Source organism: Aricia agestis, chromosome 17 (genome assembly GCF_905147365.1).
Source record: "Aricia agestis chromosome 17, ilAriAges1.1, whole genome shotgun sequence".
Taxonomy (NCBI): Eukaryota; Metazoa; Arthropoda; class Insecta; order Lepidoptera; family Lycaenidae; genus Aricia; species Aricia agestis.
In genome coordinates, this window is record NC_056422.1 from 13,162,601 (window position 1) to 13,184,752 (window position 22,152).

General features: G+C 37.2%; 1 protein-coding gene across 2 annotated transcripts in view; it reads right to left on the minus strand.

The window, feature by feature from the left end:
- Window positions 1-22,152, minus strand: part of LOC121735161 — a 140,463-nt gene that overhangs the window by 19,859 nt on the left and 98,452 nt on the right. For both annotated transcript variants that reach the window (XM_042125840.1, XM_042125839.1), the window contains exons 4-5: window positions 5,336-5,544; window positions 4,770-4,942 (exon numbers count right to left, since the gene is read on the minus strand). In XM_042125840.1, the coding sequence (XP_041981774.1) occupies window positions 4,770-4,942; window positions 5,336-5,544 (382 nt within the window). The remainder of the gene's footprint in view (window positions 1-4,769; window positions 4,943-5,335; window positions 5,545-22,152) is intronic.

The following is a 22,152-nucleotide window of genomic DNA, read 5'->3' on the forward strand; positions in this document are numbered from 1 at the left end:
CAAAGGTTTGGCCACCTAGTGTCAAGTAGTATAATTAACGCTGAAAGCTGAAATGTTCTAGAACTTTTATATTTAAATTACATTTAAAATTATTTCCAAATGAAATGTGATGGTATTTATATTATCAGAACGTCTGAGTGTTTTTTCGACATTGTAAAACACAATACTTCATCCTTTCCTTGTTAAATACGCAGAAAACACCAATTTATTGGGAGTCTCGTTACGTGTGCACCTGACAAACGCTAAAGTGTACTGACTTAAGCCCCGCCCACAATTATGACGTCAGGACCTAGTTGAAAATCACAGTGCACAGTTGCTTAGGCCAGCTCCTCTTTGTATGAGCTCCGTGACTATACCTGACGTAACGTCTCCGTGGTCTAGTGGTTTAGAGCGTGGCGCTTGACTCGGAGGTCGTGGGTTCGATTCCCGCGTTGGTAACATAATATTATTTCCAAGTTTGGTTAGGACGATGCATGGTGATCACCTGATTGTTTGACAAGTAAGATGATCCATGCGTCGGATGGGCATGTAAAAAGTCGGTCCTGCGCCTGACCTCTCGCCAGTCGTGTCGGTCTTCCATCCCACTGGGTTATGAGATCGAAAGGAATAGAGAGTGCTCTAGTGTACTGCGCATACACTTGGGCACTATAAAATTACTCCTGCGTAACAGGCCTGGTTTCAATGAAACTAGACACCGTCACCGAAACCGGTGTGGGGAGTATTATTATTACTATACCTTTACAGTATACTTATAGAATCAATTAATATTGCAAACGGAAACATAATTAATACTTTTCCATTAGAAAAGTGGTGTAATGGAAAACTGATTTTCCGTAAACGATGTAATATAATGAAAATAATAATCAGGGAAGGTTTTTTTCAATAACCATTGAAAAAACCTTTATCAGCCCGTCGCTTCATATATATTATCAATTATAGAAAGTAGCGAAAAATGCTGATGAGCCAGCGACACATTCGCAGCAAAATGCACGGAAAAGTAATCAAACAGATATAAATGGCGTTTTATGTGTTGTAGTACCATACATTTTAACGATTACTTCCGTCATTTTTTTTTAATGAAATAAGGGGGCAAACGAGCAAACGGGTCACCTGATGGAAAGCAACTTTCGTCGCCCATGGACACTCGCAGCATCAGAAGAGCTGCAGGTGCGTTGTCGGCCTTTTAATAGGGAATAGGGTAATAGGGGAGGGTAGGGATGGGGAGGGAAGGCAATAGGGGAGGGTAGGGAAGGGAATAGGGTAGGGGATTGGGCCTCCGGTAAACTCACTCACTCGGCGAAACACAGCGCAAGCGCTGTTTCACGCCGGTTTTCTGTGAGAACGTGGTATTTCTCCGGTCGAGCCGGCCCATTCGTGTCAAAGCATGGCTCTCCCACGTATAAAATATATAAATGTTTCAAGCCTCTTGAAAACTTTAAAATTTTAATAACGTGGAACTCATATTAAGTATAGACGTCTCAGAACAAACAGCCCCGAGCTAAGGAACTTGTTCAGAACTCCTCGATACGACATCTTTTGTTTTACTTGTTCCAATGTGAATGCAGATTGTGATATTACTTCTGTTATTGCCATATTTTGGGTTCAATATAATATTTTGTCGCAGTTAAGGGTCCGCGAACCACAAACGCCGCCACAAAAAGCTAGAAACCATTGGCGGCCTTACCAATTGCGAGGCCCCGGGCGGAAGGTCTTCGCGAGGCCCTGGGCGGCAGATCTTTGTCTAACGAAAAAATACCACCCCGGGGCCGCCACTGCAGAAAGCAGTTACAAAGGTAGCTAGCTATCTGCAGATAAAAAGTGGCGCGAGGCAGCCACATGTGGCCGGTGGTCGACACTTACGAATACTATGCAGCTCTGGATTTATGTATAGGCAGTATAGGCCATGGCCCATAGGCGGCATCGTCCTATGGGCCGGCAGCGTCTTAGGATGGCGGCAGAGTTCGTACATAGGGGCGGCAAAATTAAAGTGGCCTTTACTCATAAAAAATATAAATCCGGCCACGTACCCGTACCACGAAACCGTTTTGAGACTCAAAACTAACAACGTCGTTTCACGTTTTTTAGAGCAGGACGCGGCTTTCTCATTCGATTGTTTGAGTCTCAAAACGGTTTCATGGTAGGCCTCCTGAATACACGGCGAATATAATAATATTATGATAAGAATGGGGAAACGCGCAGTTCCGTGTGGCAGTGTTTAGTGGCCGCTGCAGGTCAAAAGAAGCGAGCAGTGTATGGCGGCGGCCACTGGCTTCAACTTTGTCCATATAAAAACTATAAGAAATTATGCTTGTGGTGGCGTTTTGTGGTTGCGGCCGTTGTTACACGGTCAGTCTGCCATCAGTTTAGACTTTAGTCGATCAGTTTGGTCAGGATCAATGACGGGAGAATGGTCATCTAAACGGTTGATAGACGGGCTGATATTTTTTTTTATTTTTCAGCCGTCATTCTGGTGTCAGTCTCAGATTGATGGACTGAACTGATGCTAGACTGACGGTGTAACCTTGGTCCAAGGTTATGCTGTAACGAAACTGCGCAATTTTATCTTCGTATCCATACAAGTACGTAGGGCCTAGCAATAAGGTGATTGTTTTAGGAGTATGACGCAGGCAGGCGGGCGCGCCGGCAAACATCGCATGATTTATGAAGACGGTCAACAAGGGCGGAGGGCTGGTCCTCGAGGACAGTTTGTACCTGAAGGGCAGAGGGCCAGAGAAGTTGACGAACTTTAGAACCGATACTAGGTCAAAAAACGCAAAGCTGTAATTTAAACGTTATTAGGAAACAGTGTTACATTTTACGAAATGTATCTCTATATATTAATACGCAAGCGAAAAACTTTGTATCCCTTTTGACGAAAAATGCGGAAACGTAGGTGAATGAAATTTTGCACAGTTATAGATTATATGGTGAAGGAGTGCATCGAGCTAATATTATTTTGAAATTATGCTTTTATCATACATTTTTTTAACAAATAAAACATTACACACACTACAATTTGCACACTCAAGAAGATGACAGATTATTGAGTTACAAACCTATATATACGAATCATACTCTTTTATTTACGGTAGAAGTCTGTTGACAACAAGTTGACAAATTGAAAATAGATTATAGTTTTTTTTATTGAATCTTAGATACTATTAGACAATGCTTACACGGCCAGTCTGAGATATCAGCTGAGTCCCTCGAGACGAGAGTAGAAAAAAAAAATATGATAAAGTCAATATTTTTTTGCAAATTATACGTAGTAGTCCTAATGTCGTTGAAACTAAGGTCGAATTTCGACCATTGGGCGATCTCTAGTTCTTACAAAACCATGTTCTCTCGCAGTACACAAATTAACTAAGTTTTCAGGAAGAGTCAGATCGACAAACATATAGACAGACATACCCTTTTATAATATTAGTAATAAATTGTATTGTAAATTATTGCATAAGTTATACACGGTAAGTCTCTCTTCATGGAGTAATTATTATTACCCAATAAATAATAACAAATGTTCCTTCATCCATTACAGAAAATGAGCCCTTAAAACCATCTGTCAGTGGACAAAACGAGATACAAAGCCACACATACACACAGACAAAACTCAGTCATTAGTGCATAATTGGTGTCACACGTCATTTTCCGATGACGAATGCCCAAAACTGTTCAAATGTTAATTTGAGCACTTAACTACGCAACGAGTGATCGATCGGTTCACTCGATCACTCGTTCATTCATCACTTTGAGCATGTCGCAATGAAAACTATGCGGAACAAAATGATGACTCCTAAAACCAAAGACTTCTATTTAAATAGAAGTTTTTGCCTAAAACGCGGATTACGTAGTAACTGTTTAGTAATCTGTGACGCCGAAAGAAGAAGAATAAAATAACCAACTCTGAGTGCGAGAACTCAAGATCAGCAATACATTAAAGGCCGTTCCCAATATTTGATCTATCTCTGGTTTTGCCCTACTAGAGATAGGAATAACTCACATTAGACATTAGAGACATATATTTTATGTCAATTGTGAGCTATTCCTATCTCTAGTAGGGCAAAACCAGAGATAGATCAAATATTGGGAACGGCCGTAAGTAGTGACAGATAGCATCGATAAGATATCGATTCTAGATTACGACGAAAGAGACAGACATTACCATATTGGTACTTTAGCAGATTTGCTTTTCGTAGCATTATGTTTGATGCTCAATCTACACTAATTGAAAATGCGAAAGCATGCCTGTTTTTTACCTCTTCATGTTTAAAACGCACAATAAACGGATGTCCAGGCAACATCTAGTAATTTATAATAATGACTTCGAAAGAAATGTGCAGCGATTTAAAATCAATTTACGCTTATTTTAATTGTAATTACAAGGCACGAAATTAACGAAATTCGTTAAAATCACAACACACGATTTTCCTTACGCTACCTGATAAACCCATTTCGTTGACTGTAAACTAATAACTAATTCAAAAATATTTTCAATTTTTATTTTCAGTACAGAACACTCTCTATTCCTTTACTCTCATAAGTAATAACCCAGCGGGACGGACGACCGACACGACTGGCGAAAGATCAGGCGCAGGATCGACTTTTTACATACCCATCCGATGCATGGATCACCCACTTATCAGACAATCAGGCGATAAGCCTGCATTGTCCTAATGAAACATGTTTCCAACGTGGGAATAGAACCCACGACTTCCGAATCAAGAACCACTGGACCACGGAGGCGTTATAATAAATTTAAACCAACTTACCTCAGCAGCTTAACATCCCACAACGCGACAATCTCCGGCGGCCTGGCGACCGTCAGCGCGAGTCGCGGGCCGCACGCGTGCAGCCGCACCGGCCCCGCCTTGACACCTGCAGCTGATGGAGCGGAGATCACCACGGCTGCGAACTCTCGACTGCTGCCTAAGTTGTGTTGTACCTGGGGGAAATGGGGGGGATTAGGAACTATCAGACAGTCACGTGGTCAAGCGTTGAAGCGGTCAGTTTTACGTTCTTTGTGATGACTGATGACATAAAGAACTGACCGCTTCAATGCTTGTCCGCGTGAGCGCTCTCTGTCTGATAAGTCACTCAGGGTGCGTTTCTACTAGATCAGAAATTGACGAGGAGCCGTACATTTTGCCATCTAATAATGAAAAGTTAATGCGAGATCAATTTTATGCACCCCGAAAACATGAGTTTACGTTGACATTACGGTATTTCGATGGTGGTGTTTTCACTAGTGCTTTCAATTATTGGCAAAATCTTAGCCAATCAACGCTATTGATAGGATCTCCTGTCAAAAAACTCAGAACCATTTCATAAAACATACCTTAACCCTCCATTGTATGAGTATCTCTCGGGTATCAAACGCCAGCACGGGGACCACGTCCTCGCACAGTATAGCCAGGGTATTGGACTCCTTGTCCAGGGTGAACCCCGACTCAAAGCCCAAGTACTGCTGGAGGGAGAGAGATGCCTTCGTCTGACCGTTCTTCTGTCTCTCTTTTAGATCCTTGTAGAGTTGTATGTGGACGCAGTCTGGAAGAGAGAGTTATTGTTAGTTGTATGTGGTACTGTTGTGAGTTGTGATATTGAGAGGAAAAGACAAAAAAGTAGTCTAAGGGAAAGCCGAAAAGAACGACGGATTACGGAACCAGGGTTGCCAGACGTCCCGATTTTGGCGGGACGTCCCGATTTTTTCATCAAAATTATATGTCCCGAACGTACATGCAGCGTGCTGAGAAAGAGAGATGCGTAATGACTATTGAAGATAATGGTGTGGGAGGTAGAGTGGTTCCTTGGTTACTTTAGCTACCGTTTGTCACGTAAACGTTATTCTAACGCAAATAAAAAGATAAAAAATTAAAAAAACTTTTGATTTTATACCTTTTTTTACATTGTCCCGCTTTTGACTGAAGAATCCCGCTTTTTTTCTCAAAAAGTTTCAAAGTCCCGACTTGGTACAAAAAAATCTGCGCTGGAAGTAACCCTAGTCCCTACAAATAATAAACTAGCTGTCCCGGTGAACTTCGTGTCACTTTAAAACCTTCCCTGGACTTCTACGAATATTTTAAGACTAAAATTAGCCCAACCCGTTCAGCCGTTTTCGAGTTTTAGCGTTACTAACACAATTGAAAATCCATTTTTATATATTTGACTTTTAAGTATTATCACAAATCTTTTGTATGGGAGTATAGAAAAGTGTTGTTTTTAGACTTTTTCAGGATTTTTTTTAGAATTTTTCTCTCCGTAAGAACCATCCTCGTACTTCAAGGAATATTTAAAAAAAAGAATTAGCGAAATCGGTCCAACCGTTCTCGAGTTTTGCGCTTAGCAACACATTCAGCGACTCATTTTTATATTATAGATGGTACCTATTTTTTTCGATACCTCTTTGGTCTTTACTTTCAAACCCCTGAACCGATTTACGACAGTACCCGAGATACTATCTGAGCTTAGACATAATATATTTCGTCCAGATGCCTACGCGCGTTTTCTTACTAGCGCGTAAAACGCTTGCAATGAGCGGGACTCTCGACTCGCCCGTAAAACGCGCGAGTGTCGAGATACTTGGATGCCATTGCAATTTGCATCGTCGAGTCCATTGCGAATGGACGAGCGAGATAACTTCGAGTCCATATTTGCAGCGTAAAAACGCGCATAAAACGCGGTATCTGGATACAATCGAAATTGAAACGCGCGAATGGACTTCACACGTAAAACGCCTGATCTGGACAGGCACTAAACGGTAGAGATGAGAAGAAATCACTTCTCTAAACTCGAAACTCTAAATTTGAGAGTGTGAACACATTTTTAAGGATTTTCAATATTTTAAAATGATAGTTTACATCCATACACTACTTGTTTTATGAAATTGAGCCTTATGCCACTGACATAAGGGTCCTTTCCAAGGTAAATGATTCAGACTGTTACTCTTTTGACACTACAGTAGCGCACGTAATGATGCAATGGCGTCCTCTGTAATTTATCAGATCCGATTTACAGACAGATTGTACTTTAATAGGTACTAGGGTTGCTGAGGATTCCTCTTCCGCTTCCTCATAATGAGGAAGTTCCGCAATATTTTGGGTTCCTCAACCGTTACCGCATCCTCATAAATAAAAATAAAAAAATCCTCTTCCGCTATCGCTTCCTCAAAATTTAAGAGGAATTTATGAGGAATTTCACTGCGCATGCGCATCGCGTATCCAATCATGGCAACGCACACGCCAGAGCCAGATAATTGTATCATTCACTCATCTTTTTTTTTGTGTGCGTTGTGTATGTTTAGTCTGGGAAAATTAAGGAATTCAGACAGAATAATTCGTGTAGTTTTGAAAGTTGGTACAGTTGTTCCTAAAGGTGTCCAGGTGAATATACTAAAAGTCCCCGAGGGTGGGACAAGAGCCGGCGGTGGGGGAGGGGGGGAAGGCTCTTCCTGAAAATAATAAAAAATAAATAAAATTAGATAGACTCTATTTTGAAGGAGGAATCAGGGGACTACGTTACGCCGATTTACTGTTAATCGAGGTAACGTATTCCCGTGATTTCTCCTTCAAAGTTAATCCTATCTAAATTTATTCTTTTTTAATATCTTCAGGGAGAATGAGTCTATACCACTACGTTTTTATGTTATCGTAAACATCTTTCAAATTAATTTTATGGTCGGTCGATTGGCGGGGTACGGGGCATTCATTTTTTTGCAATTTTTAAGGGTGCAAAAACCTTGAAAAAGAGACCTTTCCCCCCCTCCCCCACCGCCGGCTCTTGTCCCACCCTCGGGGACTTTTAGTATATTCATCTGGACACCTTTAGGAACAACTGTACCAACTTTCAAAACTACACGAATTATTCGGTCTGATCGTCGATTTTGAAAGTAATTTTCTTAGACTAGTTACTGAACTCCTCCTTAATTGCTGGACCGATTTTGATGATTCTTTATTGCGTGTGTTTTGAGAATGGGTTAGATTCATAGTTTGGTCCACTGGAAAATGCCCTTCGAATTAATTTTTGTGTAATGTACATTGTACCTAGTTATGTACAGACAGAACAAAGACTTTTGGGTTGGGTCCGCTAGTATTTATAATTTCCTATCATCCTCTTCCTCATCCGCTTCCTCTTCCGCTTCCTCATCCGCATCCTCTTCCTCAAAAAATATCCTCTTCCTCATCCGCATCCTCTAAATTTACGCGTGAAAATTCCTCTTCCTCCTCCTCTTCCTCATAATCACTTCCTCAACAACCCTAATAGGTACTTATAAAATGCCAAGTGCGAGTCGGGCTAACATAGGGTGACAAAGAGCAAAATTACGTATTATTTGGGCATTTGGTGTAGTCAAAAGTGGCAACAGGAATACATCATCAAAGAAAAACTGTCTAGCTATCACAGTTGAGGAGATAGTAAGTATAGTAACAGACAGATGGACACAGCAAAGTCACAATATACGGTATAATTTTATTCGAGTTGTCACTATACACAATAATTAGATCATGCAAATATTGTTTCCAAAAGAACTCTACAATCACGCTAAAGATAATGTTTTACAATGTTTAAAGCCTTACAATGGTGAAAATCAACTAGATCAATTTGTAAATTCCAAACCGAAAGACGATCTTAATTAAAACTATCAATGCGAATTTCGAATCGAACAAAGCACAAAATCAAAATGGCGAAAACACAAATTACACTCGCTGATTAGATCAACATGGACGAGTCACGCGCCAATTAGAACGCCGAATTCGAAAATGGAACACTCGATTTTGACGTAGTGTCATACGTCCTTTGTGGCGCTCCGCAGGCGACTTTAGATTTAATTACCGGAGTGCAAAGTTCAAATCGCTTTACACAAGTTTCCCTAGATAATATCCCTAGAACAGGGGTTCCCAATCTTTTTCAGCCTGCGGCGCAGTTACAAGTCACAATATTTTGTCACGGCGCCCTATAACTCTACCTAGCTATTACAAAAATATACTTAAATAAATAAATAAATAAAATAAATAAACGTTTATTCCCCTTTTTTGACCATTACACCACAAGAATAATACAATTAAAAGACAAAAATAAATAAATTTAACGTACTAGTACAAGATTGCAGATATAGAATACAAAACAATCCATATTACACAATAAGTAAATGTTACAGTGTATAGTGTATACGACAATACAAAAATATTATGCATATATTTATTAATGGCATAATAAGATTTTAAAGTCCAACGAAGCAAGGCAGGGAGTGTAATGACCAAAAACTGAATTGGCATCCACTCAGGTAGTGACCGCGGTTCGCAGTCCCTGATTTTCAGTAGATCCAGACTGTCAGGTGAATGACAGACCGCACAATACACTCACCAGTCCTCTTTTAATAAATATATAATACAAAATAATATACATATAGGTCTACAGACATATTGTGTACTAATTGCTAAGTATAAGTGCTTTATATATTATGTGTACTTTATGTAATAACTTCAATAACTTAATCACGACGCGAACCCGCAGGAGACGAGAGGCAAGTTGCACCTGCCGCGCTCTCCGCCGCCCGCGCCGCGCCGCCGTACCTAAACGCGTAAATAATTAATAAACACCTGATTATACTTAGGTTAAGCAGGTTAACGATAATTGACAAATTAATATTTATTCATCAATCATCAATCAATTTTATACCACATTTTGTGGTTTCGGATACGATTCGCCCGTCTTGCCTTTCCACGGCGCATCAGCGGGGCTAAAATGGTCGCTTTGGAGAATCATATTGTGAATCATAATATTATTTTTTTTTTAAAAATCGCATAATTGACACTCTGCTTGCAATTCAGATGTCTAAATTCGTACTAATTTGACATTCGTGAGTTTGACAGTTTTGACTATTCAATTTGTAAATTGAGCTAAACGTGACCATTTTAGCCCCGCTAGGCGCCGCGGTGCACAGTTTGGGAACCCCTGCCCTAGAACATTGTTTGTTTCGGTTAATCTGAATTGTGCTCTAAGCGTGGGAGTTAAGGTTCAGTTTCTATTGCTGCACTATTTTTAATTGAAAGGTTACAAAATAAATATAGAGTTGTTATTTACACAATTCGTTAGAAGTTGATTGCGTCGTGGACGATCGGACGTAATTGTTAAAACTTTCTATGAAATGTTAAATGTAACGTTATACGTAAACCTTAATTTTTACGTAGATCGCTAGTCAATATTGACTTAATAATTAAAACTTAAGTATGAAAAATTTAGTTTTTCTTTCTGTAAACTCTTTAGGTCTTAAAGAACATAAAACAATAGTTGTATGTTCTTTAAGACCTAAAGACTTAACCTAACCTTAAACTGACAATAATGTTTTTTGCATATTAAATATAATAATATTACATACATTTTTTTTCAAAACATAAAACAATAATTTTCATTCTTAAAAACAAAAAGGAGAGAGAGAACACGATATTTTATCTCTTTTTAACCCAGCCTTTAGTTTCTTCCATACGCGGTATTAGAACAGAATGAAATAGGTGGTAGAAGCAATCTAGATATTTGTCAAGTCGCATTAGCTGCAATTTGGCTGAGTCAACTTCAGGTTAGGGTTATCAATACCTACAAAAATTATTTTTTTTAAACGTATTAATATATTGTAATTCAATTTAATGTGCCATTGAATACATTAAAAAGTTTTGTACGCTTTGGCTACTCAAAATTCTTGTAATTGATGAGCTTTTTTGCATTATTTTGGTCAATCGACATTTGAATTACGGGAATAGTTTAGCATACATTAGCTATATTTTAGTTATTTTAACAAAATCTACTCTATCCACTTATTTACGACACTTATGTACATAATTATTAATTAAAGTGGAATATAAAGCAAGAAACCTCTTTAACTGGCGATTCACTTTCTGTCTCGTTTTAGTGCTACCAAATTATTATTTTTATATTAAAATTTTCTCGTTTGTGCCAGCCCTACGCTCGAGGACTTACGTGAGGTTTTTGCCAATCTGCCCTTCCCCGTGCGAGCGTGGGCCGACCACTGCTATCTCAATCTCACAAATATCCTGAAGGGGACCGATAGAGAACGACGTTCGCCGACGTACGTTATGCTGCCCAAATGTAGATAAGAAAAAGATTTCCCGAAATTTCACAATTTTTTTCACACTTTATAATATTAGGTATAATACGAACAGCTGATATACTTAAGTTAATATTATTTTGCAAAGATCAGTCGACACAAAAACTAAAAAGCGGAGTAAAATAATTCTTCAAGCCTCATAAGAGCACCGGTGATCGCGACAACAATAGAATACAATAGCATTTCCTGGAATCCGCGATCGAAGCATTAAAAGTCTCTACTTTAACTCTACTAAAAGGTATTTGGGACTATAATGACATAAGAAGTTAAAAATGTAAGTAGATATAAGTTAACGCATTTTTTTCTTACAATATCATCTCATTAATAATTTCTTGTCACAAATAACTAAGTACATAATATTATTATAATGGCAAATTTTCAATTTCGCGTCTTAAAATTTTTGGATTACTATTTTTGCATTTCCATTGTAATACCTACTGTTTTCACCGACTTTAAAAAGGGAGATTCTTATCTATCCAATTGGTATGAATACCACGACACCCATTACTCCCCATCAGATTTTATCAGTATGTTTGTGTCCGATGTCCGGCGTAACATAAAGATCAACAAACGTATTTACGCAAATGTATGGATCAAGTACATTTTGGAATACAAATTATAGTCAATAAATAGTATTAAGATGTCCGCTACAAGAAAGAATTCTCGGAAAGATTAATAAGTCATATTAGTTTTAACTTCTTTTTATGCCCATGGACACTCGCAACATCAGAAGAGCTGCAGGTGCGTTGCTGGCCTTTTAAGAGGCAATAGGGAAGGGTAGGGAAGGGAATAGGGTAGGGGATTGGGCCTCCGGTAAACTCACTCACTCGGCGAAACACAGCTCAAGCGCTGTTTCACGCCGGTTTTCTGTGAGAACGTGGTATTTCTCCGGTCGAGCCGGCCTATTCGTGCCGAAGCATGGCTCTACCACGTAATTCCTTCCTAATATCCATATTCCATACTTATATTATAAATGCGAAAGAGTGTCTGTTTGTTAGGTAACAAACAGACACTCTTTCGCATTTATACAGCAAAATCGGTTCAACGGTTTGGGCGTGAAGAGGTCTTCACGCCCAAACCGCTGAACCGATTTTGCTGAAATTTGGCACGGAGATACTTTGAGTCCCGGTTAAGGACATATGATACTTTTTGTTCCGAAAAATGTACGGTCCCCGCGCGATAAACGAGTTTTGGCGCAAGTCGCAACGGAGTTGCGGGCGTCATCTAGTGTATTATAAATGTGAAAGTGTGTCGGTCTGTCTATCTGTAGCAGGTTGCCGAAAATTATCGCCAACAAACTGAAATGCAGTTTGGCGGTTTTTAGGATAAGGACATAATGTTGTAAATTAAGGGAATAAATACTTAAAAAAAAAATGTGATAGGCGACACCATAGAGTATACATTATAGGAAGCTAGAGAGTGCTTCTAACAAGGTATGAACTGTAAGCACGAGTGTGAACATATTTTCCTATAAGCGTCTTACGATGGCGCATGGAACATCACTAGACTTGCGTTATACGTTTGACAAGTATCTATAGAACTTCTGCTTACGATCGGCACAACGGGGAACGAGCGATGCGCGCGCTCTATAGCTTGCTAATGTATACTCTAAGGGCGACACCTATATATATATATATATATATATATATATATATATATATATATATATATATATATATATATATATATATATATATATATATATATATATATATATATATATATATATATACATATACATATATATATACATATATATACATATATACAACCTGCTACAGATAGACAGACCGACACACTTTCACATTTATAATACACTAGATGACGCCCGCAACTCCGTTGCGACTTGCGTCAAAACTCGTTTATCGCGCGGGGACCGTACATTTTACGCTAAGAAAGGATTTTGAAAAATTCCAACCCCAAGGGGTTCAAAAGCTCGTTTTAAAATATAATACTAAGGGACTGTTTCACCATTACCTGATAAGTGCCGGATAGGCTATCCACCACTTAACTTCACAGATCAAGTATGGAAAAACTTTCAAAAAGTTGTGAATAGCCTATTCGGCATTTTATCAGAAAGTGGTGAAACAGGCCCAACCTTTTTGTCGTGTCAGCTACTAATATCATGTAAATAGAGTTTAGGGTTACGTATTACACCTGTAAAGCCATACCAAATACTTGGGTCCCGTACCTCAAACGTAACATTATCTGTCCCTCCGTTTAGGGCCCTTTGGAGATTAGGGACGCCCTTCAAGTTTATAGTTTATCTTCGAGAATTTGATGTGTTTTTGTAAAAATAGTTTCACTAGGGGGGCTTGGGTTGTTAGTAGGGTTTAAGGGTTTTTTAACCCCCTTTAGTGATAAAATGATCTACAAAATGTACACACATAGTTTTGTCTTTCTGATTCTTAAGAGGCCGGGTACCATCGAAATTCTCATACATACGTAATACCAAAATCATTTTCTCATAAGAAAATATATAACATGTTTGAGTTATTTTTCAGCTTAAAATAGTAATTACCTAGGTTCCTGCGTAAAAATTTACTACAAAATATTTAAATAAGTACTAAAAAATATTTTTCAGTGTTTAAATATTTTGTAGTTTTATAACTAAATATTTAAACACAAAAAAATATAGTAAAACACTAAAAAATATTTAAATAAATAGTAAATTTACTACAAAATATTTAAATAAGTACCAAAAATATTTCTTAAAAGTTTAAATATTTTGTAGTAAAAAAAGTTGAAAAGTCGCAGACAATTAAGGCCGAAACTTGAAAATAATTATAATTAATACGAGCTTTTGCCCGCAGCTTCGCTCGCGTTAAGAAGTATTATTATATACAAACTTTCATCCCCTATTTTAACCCCTTGGGGGTAGAATTGATTTAATATCCTTTCTTAGCGGATGCCTACGTCATATCATCTACCTGCATGCAAAATTTCAGCCCGTTACGTTCAGTGGTTTGGGCTGTGCGTTGATAGATCACCATGTCAGTCAGTCACCTTTGAGTTTTATATATTTAGATTTGTATGTGGTTTTAAATGCTGTTTAAATTAAGTTCAATATTTGTTTATGTTTTATTTGATAAATAATAATGTAAAATTTATGTAAAAGTTTCTAAGGATTACTGCACACTGTTTTACGCTTTGAAGACGTAGATTCTTCATAGTTTATTATACTTACAAAGAATAACATTACTTAAAAATATATCCTTATAATATACGCTTTATACTGGGTAATGAACGCCATATTTTAGCAATAATCTGAGATACCTATGTAATCTATGTATAGATCCTAATCGTATAATAATTAAAGTGATGATGATGATTGATGACTAATATCAATTGTTTACACGTTTAACTGTTAATTAAGCCTTGTTTAAACAATGTGTTGGTCGTTCCGGAGCTACGTGACAGACATACTGACAAGTAAACATTGACATACTGCCGTTAGCTAATAATAACAATCATGTCAATGGTAAGAATTAAGATGGGTACCTACCTATTAGATGGTAGGCGGCCAGAATTTTCCAGGATTTCTTGATATGCTCTTACAAAGTATGAAAATTAAATATGCTTTGTAACGAAAACTATTTAAAGATTTATTTAACAAAATTAAACAATGACGAAAAATAGTGTCGCGTTTATAAAAGATTTTCTTCGGTAAAAAAATACTAAATAGCTAACAGCTTAAATGTGTGAAGTTTATGTCAAAATCTTCATTAAATTAAAGTGAACTACTCATTAAACTTCTGTGAGTGCGGCCGTCAGAGTATTAATAATAATTATTTTATAATTATGTATATCCTTAAGAGGATTCCACACCGCCGTTTTTCCATACAAACGCTGTCCCCTGTTTCCTCCCTGGATAATACCGGTAGAGTTATGATTTTTTCCTGAATATCTATGGCCACTATTAGCATGTCCCTATGTTTTCTTTTTTTTTCATAATTTAATTATTAAAAAAGATAAGAACGTCCAAAATCCCAAAAAAATGGCCAGATTTTCCTCTGTGTTCAAACACCCAGAAAACAAAACTGGCTAGAATATACAAAAAAAAAAAAACATAGGAACACAGCTCAAGCCTTGCTTTAATTCTTAATGAAAAAATTACTTAAATCGGTTAAGTTTTGGAGAAGGAATCAGCGGACAACGAATCGAAGATTTTCTGTTCTTTTATTAGAACTTTTGTCGTGTTTTCTCTATCGCGCTCTGCGGTGGGAGACTTGAGATTGGTGTCTCACCAATCTCAAGTCTCCCACCCACCCACCCACATCCCACAGCAATACATTTTCAAATACCTATTTTCAATTTCACTCGCCCCTGGTGTATCCTCTTAACGAATTCCAAAGTATGAACTTTATACTTTGCTGTATACCACCACTTTCTAGCTCGCGGGCTTAAGTATTCTACCTTCACAAAGAACACAAGCACCGCCTTCAAATTGTAATAATGAAATTAAGCTAGACTTTAGTTTCTGAAATATTTATTAACTAACTATAACAATCTGTCGATATAAAATTTAAACTAACCCTCTTATTAATAAATATATTATATACACAAAGAGACTGCAGGGATTTAGGTTACATCTTTTTATATATAAAACTCAAAGGTGACTGACTGACTGATTGACATAGTGATCTATCAACGCACAGCCCAAATCACTGGATGGCTCGGGCTGAAATTTAGCATGCAGGTAGATGTTATGACGTAGGCATCCGCTAAGAAAGGATTTTGATAAATTCCAACCCCATATAAAAAAAAGTTCTATCTCTGAATAACTAATTAACTAGTGAAACTAACTAATTAGTGAAGGTTTTGTCCTAAAGTCCAAACATTTTCTATCCGTCTATTATGGCAAGTCTACTAAAGTAATCAATAAAATATGTCTCTAAGTTCTTCCTTAAGTATCCCAGCACTAGCCATAACAATATATTAAGATTAACGTAATTATGTCCCATCCCTAGTCACCTAGACGTGATATTTAACGTTAACGGGCTAGTGATGGGCAGACGCTCCTAATTAATTTTGTAATTTTGTTTTAATCGCCTGACAAGATAGGGATGTTTTAGTATCGATTTTATCTATCTATATCGATAGTATAATTAAATATTTTGAGATTTGCTCGTGTGAACTGTAATGCTAAATATTTATAGGTACGTTTGCCTTAAGAACCGTAAATTGTTTTGCCTTAAAATAATAAATTAGATGCAAAATTATAAAAATCTGTGGCTTATACTTTATTTAAAACAGTTTCAAACCAACGAAATGGTTTTCAAAATAAGTAATGGGTTTTCAAAGTTAAAAGTTGAAACTTGCATAAATTTTACCCTGAAATTTTCTATTTCTGCATACAAAAGCTATTTTTTTATAGAACCAGCAAGTTTTAGGGCAGTATTTGCAAGTTGCAACTAGGGGACGCGACGTAGCGAACGTATGGAATAAAACGTGACGTGGAACGACGTCTCGTAAAAATGCTTTTCAATCAGCTATTGAGTATTTACGATGCCATTGCATTAGTTTGACTCGCTGTATTCGAAATTAAACCTTATTGAGCGACGTGAAACACGATTTTTGTCCTGACTCTGATTAAATAGTCAAACTTACTGGAACCTATATTCTAGAATAAGTTTTAACCTATATTCTAGAATAAGAACTATTGTCAATACCATATCATAAGTTTTCAGGTCATAAGTACCTAATAGAACTAAGAAATAACCGACTTTCTTGATTGAACATACTATTATTAAATTGATTAGTTAATTCAGACAGTGCGTTACAACTTAAATACATTTTTTTACATTAACCTATTAAAAATACTTTTACTTAAAGGTGGAAGTTGTTTTCGCGGAATATTGCTAAAAATAAAAACAAACTAAATTTAAACTATGGATTTCCGCAAAGTACCGCCTGATTCCATTAACTATTAACCTATTATTATTCAAGTATTTATTTAGTAGGTAAGTAAACTACTTATTGTAATTTGTTACCGTATCTGATAACTTTTGAAAAAAAAACTTTCTCAAGACACAGAATTTCAAGTCCGGATAAAATAAAACCATCCAGGCATATTAGTAAAAAAAAAAATTGCCACGCGTTCGAAATTCGAATAAATGACATTGCTAGTGTTGTGGGCGGTTATCGATAAAATTGACTTGACGTGCATTAACGACACAGCTGTCACTGATCGACAGATTGATACACACTTACGGCTGCAGAAAGAGAATAATGATTACTTAATTTTTATTCAATAAATGAAGAAGAAAATTAATGGAGTTTAGGAAGTCTATCTAACTTTAATTTTATATCTTCATTAATTTAAAGCTAGGTTCCAGGGGAACACTACTTTTCGGGATAAATTGTAACCTATAGGTTTATCCAGAGTCTTAACTACTACCATAATTTTTATAATAATCCGTTCAGCAGTTTTTGCGTGTAGAAGTAATCAATATACTTACATACCAACTTTTGTCTTTATAGAATGGAGTGATATGATAGTGTAATCTTTATTCAAATCAGTAAACACTAACATAATAAAATAATAACACAATAAGTAACGAACAAACATACAAACTTACAAAATCCTTCGTCAGCTTCGCCGTAGACGTATAAAACAATCTTGAAAATTTCAACAATCGATCCCAAATCCCTTTAAAGGAAAACGAAGGGAAAACTCTTGGCGAGTCAGCGAAACATAACAATGTACAATTTCACTCAATTTTCCGAAAGGGACTCCAGAATACCCGTTTATGGGGAGAATGTCCGAACTAAAACAACGTAAACTACATTTTTTGGGTCACAGGTGTACCCTGATTCTATGAAGTAGCTTCGGTTATGGTTCGATCTAGTCCAATATTACGCAGAGGACGCTACTAGCACTGTATACAGTAATCCGACCGAAATCCAACATGTTGCACACGTCATATCAGAATTTTGACAGACGTTGTCAAACGCCGTACAAAGTGTTTTGTTTACTGTCTCTGTCTATGCTGGTGCTGCCTCAACCGTGAAAACATTGCAGACTGCAGAAATATATTTAAACAATCAATAAGCAAGATGGTATTTTTCTTATACACGTCAAACAAACGTAAATTGGTTTCCGATTACAATTTAGACTTGGTACTTGAATATTCGTGAACGACTATCCAAACATTGGATGGATATTGATCACTGCGTTTCTCAATTCCTGACCGGTCATGGATATTTTAAGGCCAACCTCTACGGATTTAATCTGGTAGCATCACCCATGTGCGAGTGCTCGACCGAAGGCAACATGTTTGAACAAACAGCTCATCATGTTCTCTGGGAGTGCAGTCTCTGGCAGGACGAAAGAACTACAATGCTAAACAACCTACTCTGCACATCTGGTGTCGCATATTACGGTGATCTCGTGGACAGCGCTAGGAACTTCCGTGCCTTCAAGCGTTTTTGTCACAATTACTATTGGCAACAGTCTAACACAATAAATTAATTTAGCTCTAGCGTAGTAGTCACTATTATTATTAACGTTTATTCCCGTGGTGCTTCTCTCCTTCAGTTCTTTGACTTTCGGTCACTGCAACTTTGTGCTGTCTCCCGCTTTATATTGGGGAGGGAATCTGGAATTCTTCCTACTCCTATTTTCTTCTGATTAATTTCCTTGCGGGTCCCAAGACAGCTTTAGCATGTCCCTCGGGCTCCCTGAGATCATATCAAAGGGTTTTCGTGGTTGGATGCCGCTGTCGATCCTGGCGACACAGGAGATACAGTGGTGGGAATGTGTGGTGGGCCAAAGTCCGTCATATTTAAACAAAGGTAAAACTAACACAACCTTTGGAGTTGTGTTAGTTTTAATGTTTGCCTGAAATAGACTCCCTAACCAATTTTGATGAAATTTTGCATGGACATAGAGTAGACCACGGGACTCAGAATACTTTTTAACGAAACAATTTACGATTATCGTGGGATCCTATTTTAAAACGGGCGGAGCCGCGCGCATCTTCTAGTTGACTATTTGACGAATAAATATAGACTGAATCGAACAAGGAAAAAAGCTGCATTAAATAGGAGAATCGAGGTTTCTTTTATATTGAGAAAATGGTCTGATAAAATGGTGGAACTAAAACAATGTATACTCAATTTTTGGGTCACACCTGAGCGACGATAAATTACCGAAACCGAATTTGCCGGTAAACAAAATGGCCGATTAAGGTGCTCTCGAAAAGGTTCGGAAAAATTACGTATAAAACCTTTTAAAGGAAACTTTTTGGGGTTCCGTAGGACAAGAAACTTTCTCTGCTCTTTAAACGTCCGTAACTATGGGAATTAAAAAAAAAGATATTGTATTATCACTAGATAATACAATATTTTTTTTTTTATTCCTACTATGTGGTTGCTTACCTAGCACTAGCTAGGTAAGCAACCATATAGTAGCGACCAAATTGGGTAAGTAATACGCAAACATCATAAGCCCTTGCCCTTTTGTATGAGACAGTTGTTTTTTTTAGAAAAAAAAAACTAAGCTCTGAAAAAACGTCTATTTTTGGCCCGAGCCCCGACATGGGTATATTTGGTTCCAATTTTTGAAATTAACCAAGTAGAGTAAGAACTTATTATCTAAAATCTCATCATTAGTGCTGAATATAAATCAAGTATTTGGTTCTTAAAATAACATAGTAATCGTCTAATGAATCTCAGGGATTCCCCGTTCCCGGGCTAAATCCCGGAATTTTCCGGGACGCGTCTCCGGGATTGATCACCGGCTCAGACATTACGTCTTCAATTGAAGACACGAGTGGATGAAGTGGGTAACCAACATTTTACAACATAAGAGCAAGTACTCATTAATTATCCCTTAATAATTTTTTACCTAACCCCTTAAAATTTGAACAAACCTCATTTATTACTTACCGACTTCACCATCTAGGTAAAATATATATTTTATACTACTACTAGACGTTCCGCGCGGCTTCGCCCGCGTAAATTAGATATTTCACAGACAAATTATTAGTCCACAAAAAATAGCCTACGATCCTTCACGTGGTCTACTTCTTATCTGTGCCAAATAACAGAAAAAATATCCAGTAGTTCGTGAGATAAGCCCTTTCAAATAATTTCCCCCGTTTTTTCCACATTTTCCTCTATTTATTCGCTCCTATTATTTCGTCTTGGCGTTATAAAATATAGCCTATAAGCCTTCCTCGATAAATGGGCTACCTAACACTGAAAGAATTCTTCCGCTTTATAATATTAGTATGGATACAAACATACTATAAATAAAATCGACATTTTTTTTCAAATAATTTTCCCGGTCCTAAAGCCTCCGTTTATAAAAAAACATAAGTTTTCAAATTATTAGTTACCCACTTCGTCCACTCACGTCTTCAATTATCAGACTTAATGTGCCCCGCTTTTAGTGAGCTGTTTTGAAAGGAGAGATTTGTCGAGGAGAGATTTAGAGGTTTTGCTTCGAAAACAACTTAAGTACTTTCCTATTTTCATATTCTTAGGGATTTATAAGTCTTCTAATTTACGCTGAGCGAAATCTATCCATTAATTTTAGCTGATAACCTGTCATTGTCACATTTTGTCGTCGTGAACGCACTCAGAGACATAGCTTTGAACAAACCTACGCGTCTGATGATTAAGCTTTTTTTTATGAAATAAGGGGGCAAATGAGCAAACGGGTCACCAGATGGAAAGCAACTTAGACACCCGCAACATTAGAAAAGCAGCAGGTGCGTTGCCGGCCTTTTAAGAGGGTAAGGAAGGGAATACGGAAGGGGAGGGAAGGGAATAGGGTAGGGGATTGGGCTTCCGGTAAACTCACTCACTCGGCGCAACACAGCTCAAGCGCTGTTTCACGCCGGTTTTCTGTGAGCCCGTGGTATTTCTCCGGTCAAGCCGGCATATTCGTGCCGAAGCATGGCTCTTCCACGTTATAACACGATAATGTTTTTATGTCAAAATCTTTGTCATTTTTACAACTGAGTAATTAATATTCGTCTTTGTGGTGGTATTCATGACACTAGAAAGAAAAATATATTACATATTATCACGTCTATTAATCCGTTCACTGTTTTAAGCTGCTTATTATGTTTGGCAATATCAAAATAAAACTTAACTGATATATTTTAATATTGCCAAAGTTGATTGTTATAAAAAATGTGTAGCGAGATTAAATTTTCAATCCCGCTGCGTGCTAGCGCCTAGCATACTAGAGCGTTCAGAAATATTTTGCCTTTAAATCCTAACAAAACTTAACTTTATCTCTTCAACATAAAGGGTCTAACAGAAGTAGAATAAAACTGAACAGTCCATCCGGAATTTGTAATCGATTTTCACGGATGCCAAAACGTTTCGTAAATAAAGTTTTTTCTGGAAGTTGGTGTTGGATGCTGGGAAGTTTACCGGATTCTGGTACTGAGTTTTTGGAAGTTTAAGTTTTTATTTACTGTACTAGTAAATATAGTGTATAGTGTATTTTAGTTACTTTCATAGTATTATGTCCTACGGCATTTTGCTGTGGGGCAATGCTGCAGATATAAATACAATTTTTGTGCTGCAGAAGCGAGCTGTGCGGGCAATCTACAAGTTGGCCCGTAATACTTCACTTAGAGAAAAATTTAAGGAAACTGGAATCTTCACTGTTGCTTCTCAATATGTCCTATCAAATGTTAAAAAGAATATATATCAATTCACGAAAAAATGTGATACCCATGGGAGAAATACTCGTAATAAACATAAGCTTGAAATTCCGGTGACTAGACTTACTAAAGTCAAAAATTCTTTTAAAGGTCAATGTATACGCCTTTATAATAAGATCCCAGAAATCGTTCAAAATCTCTCAATTAATAGATTTAAAAAAGTTGTTAAAGAACGTTTGTGTACCAAAGCGTACTATAAAGTTACTGATTTCATGAATGATAGTACACCATGGGAATAAGGTCGCCCCCTGCAGAGCTGTTTCATTATAATATGTATAATAATTGTACACTCGTTGTATTTTATTTAGTCATAATGACACTGTTATTTTATAATATATTTTTTGTAATTTT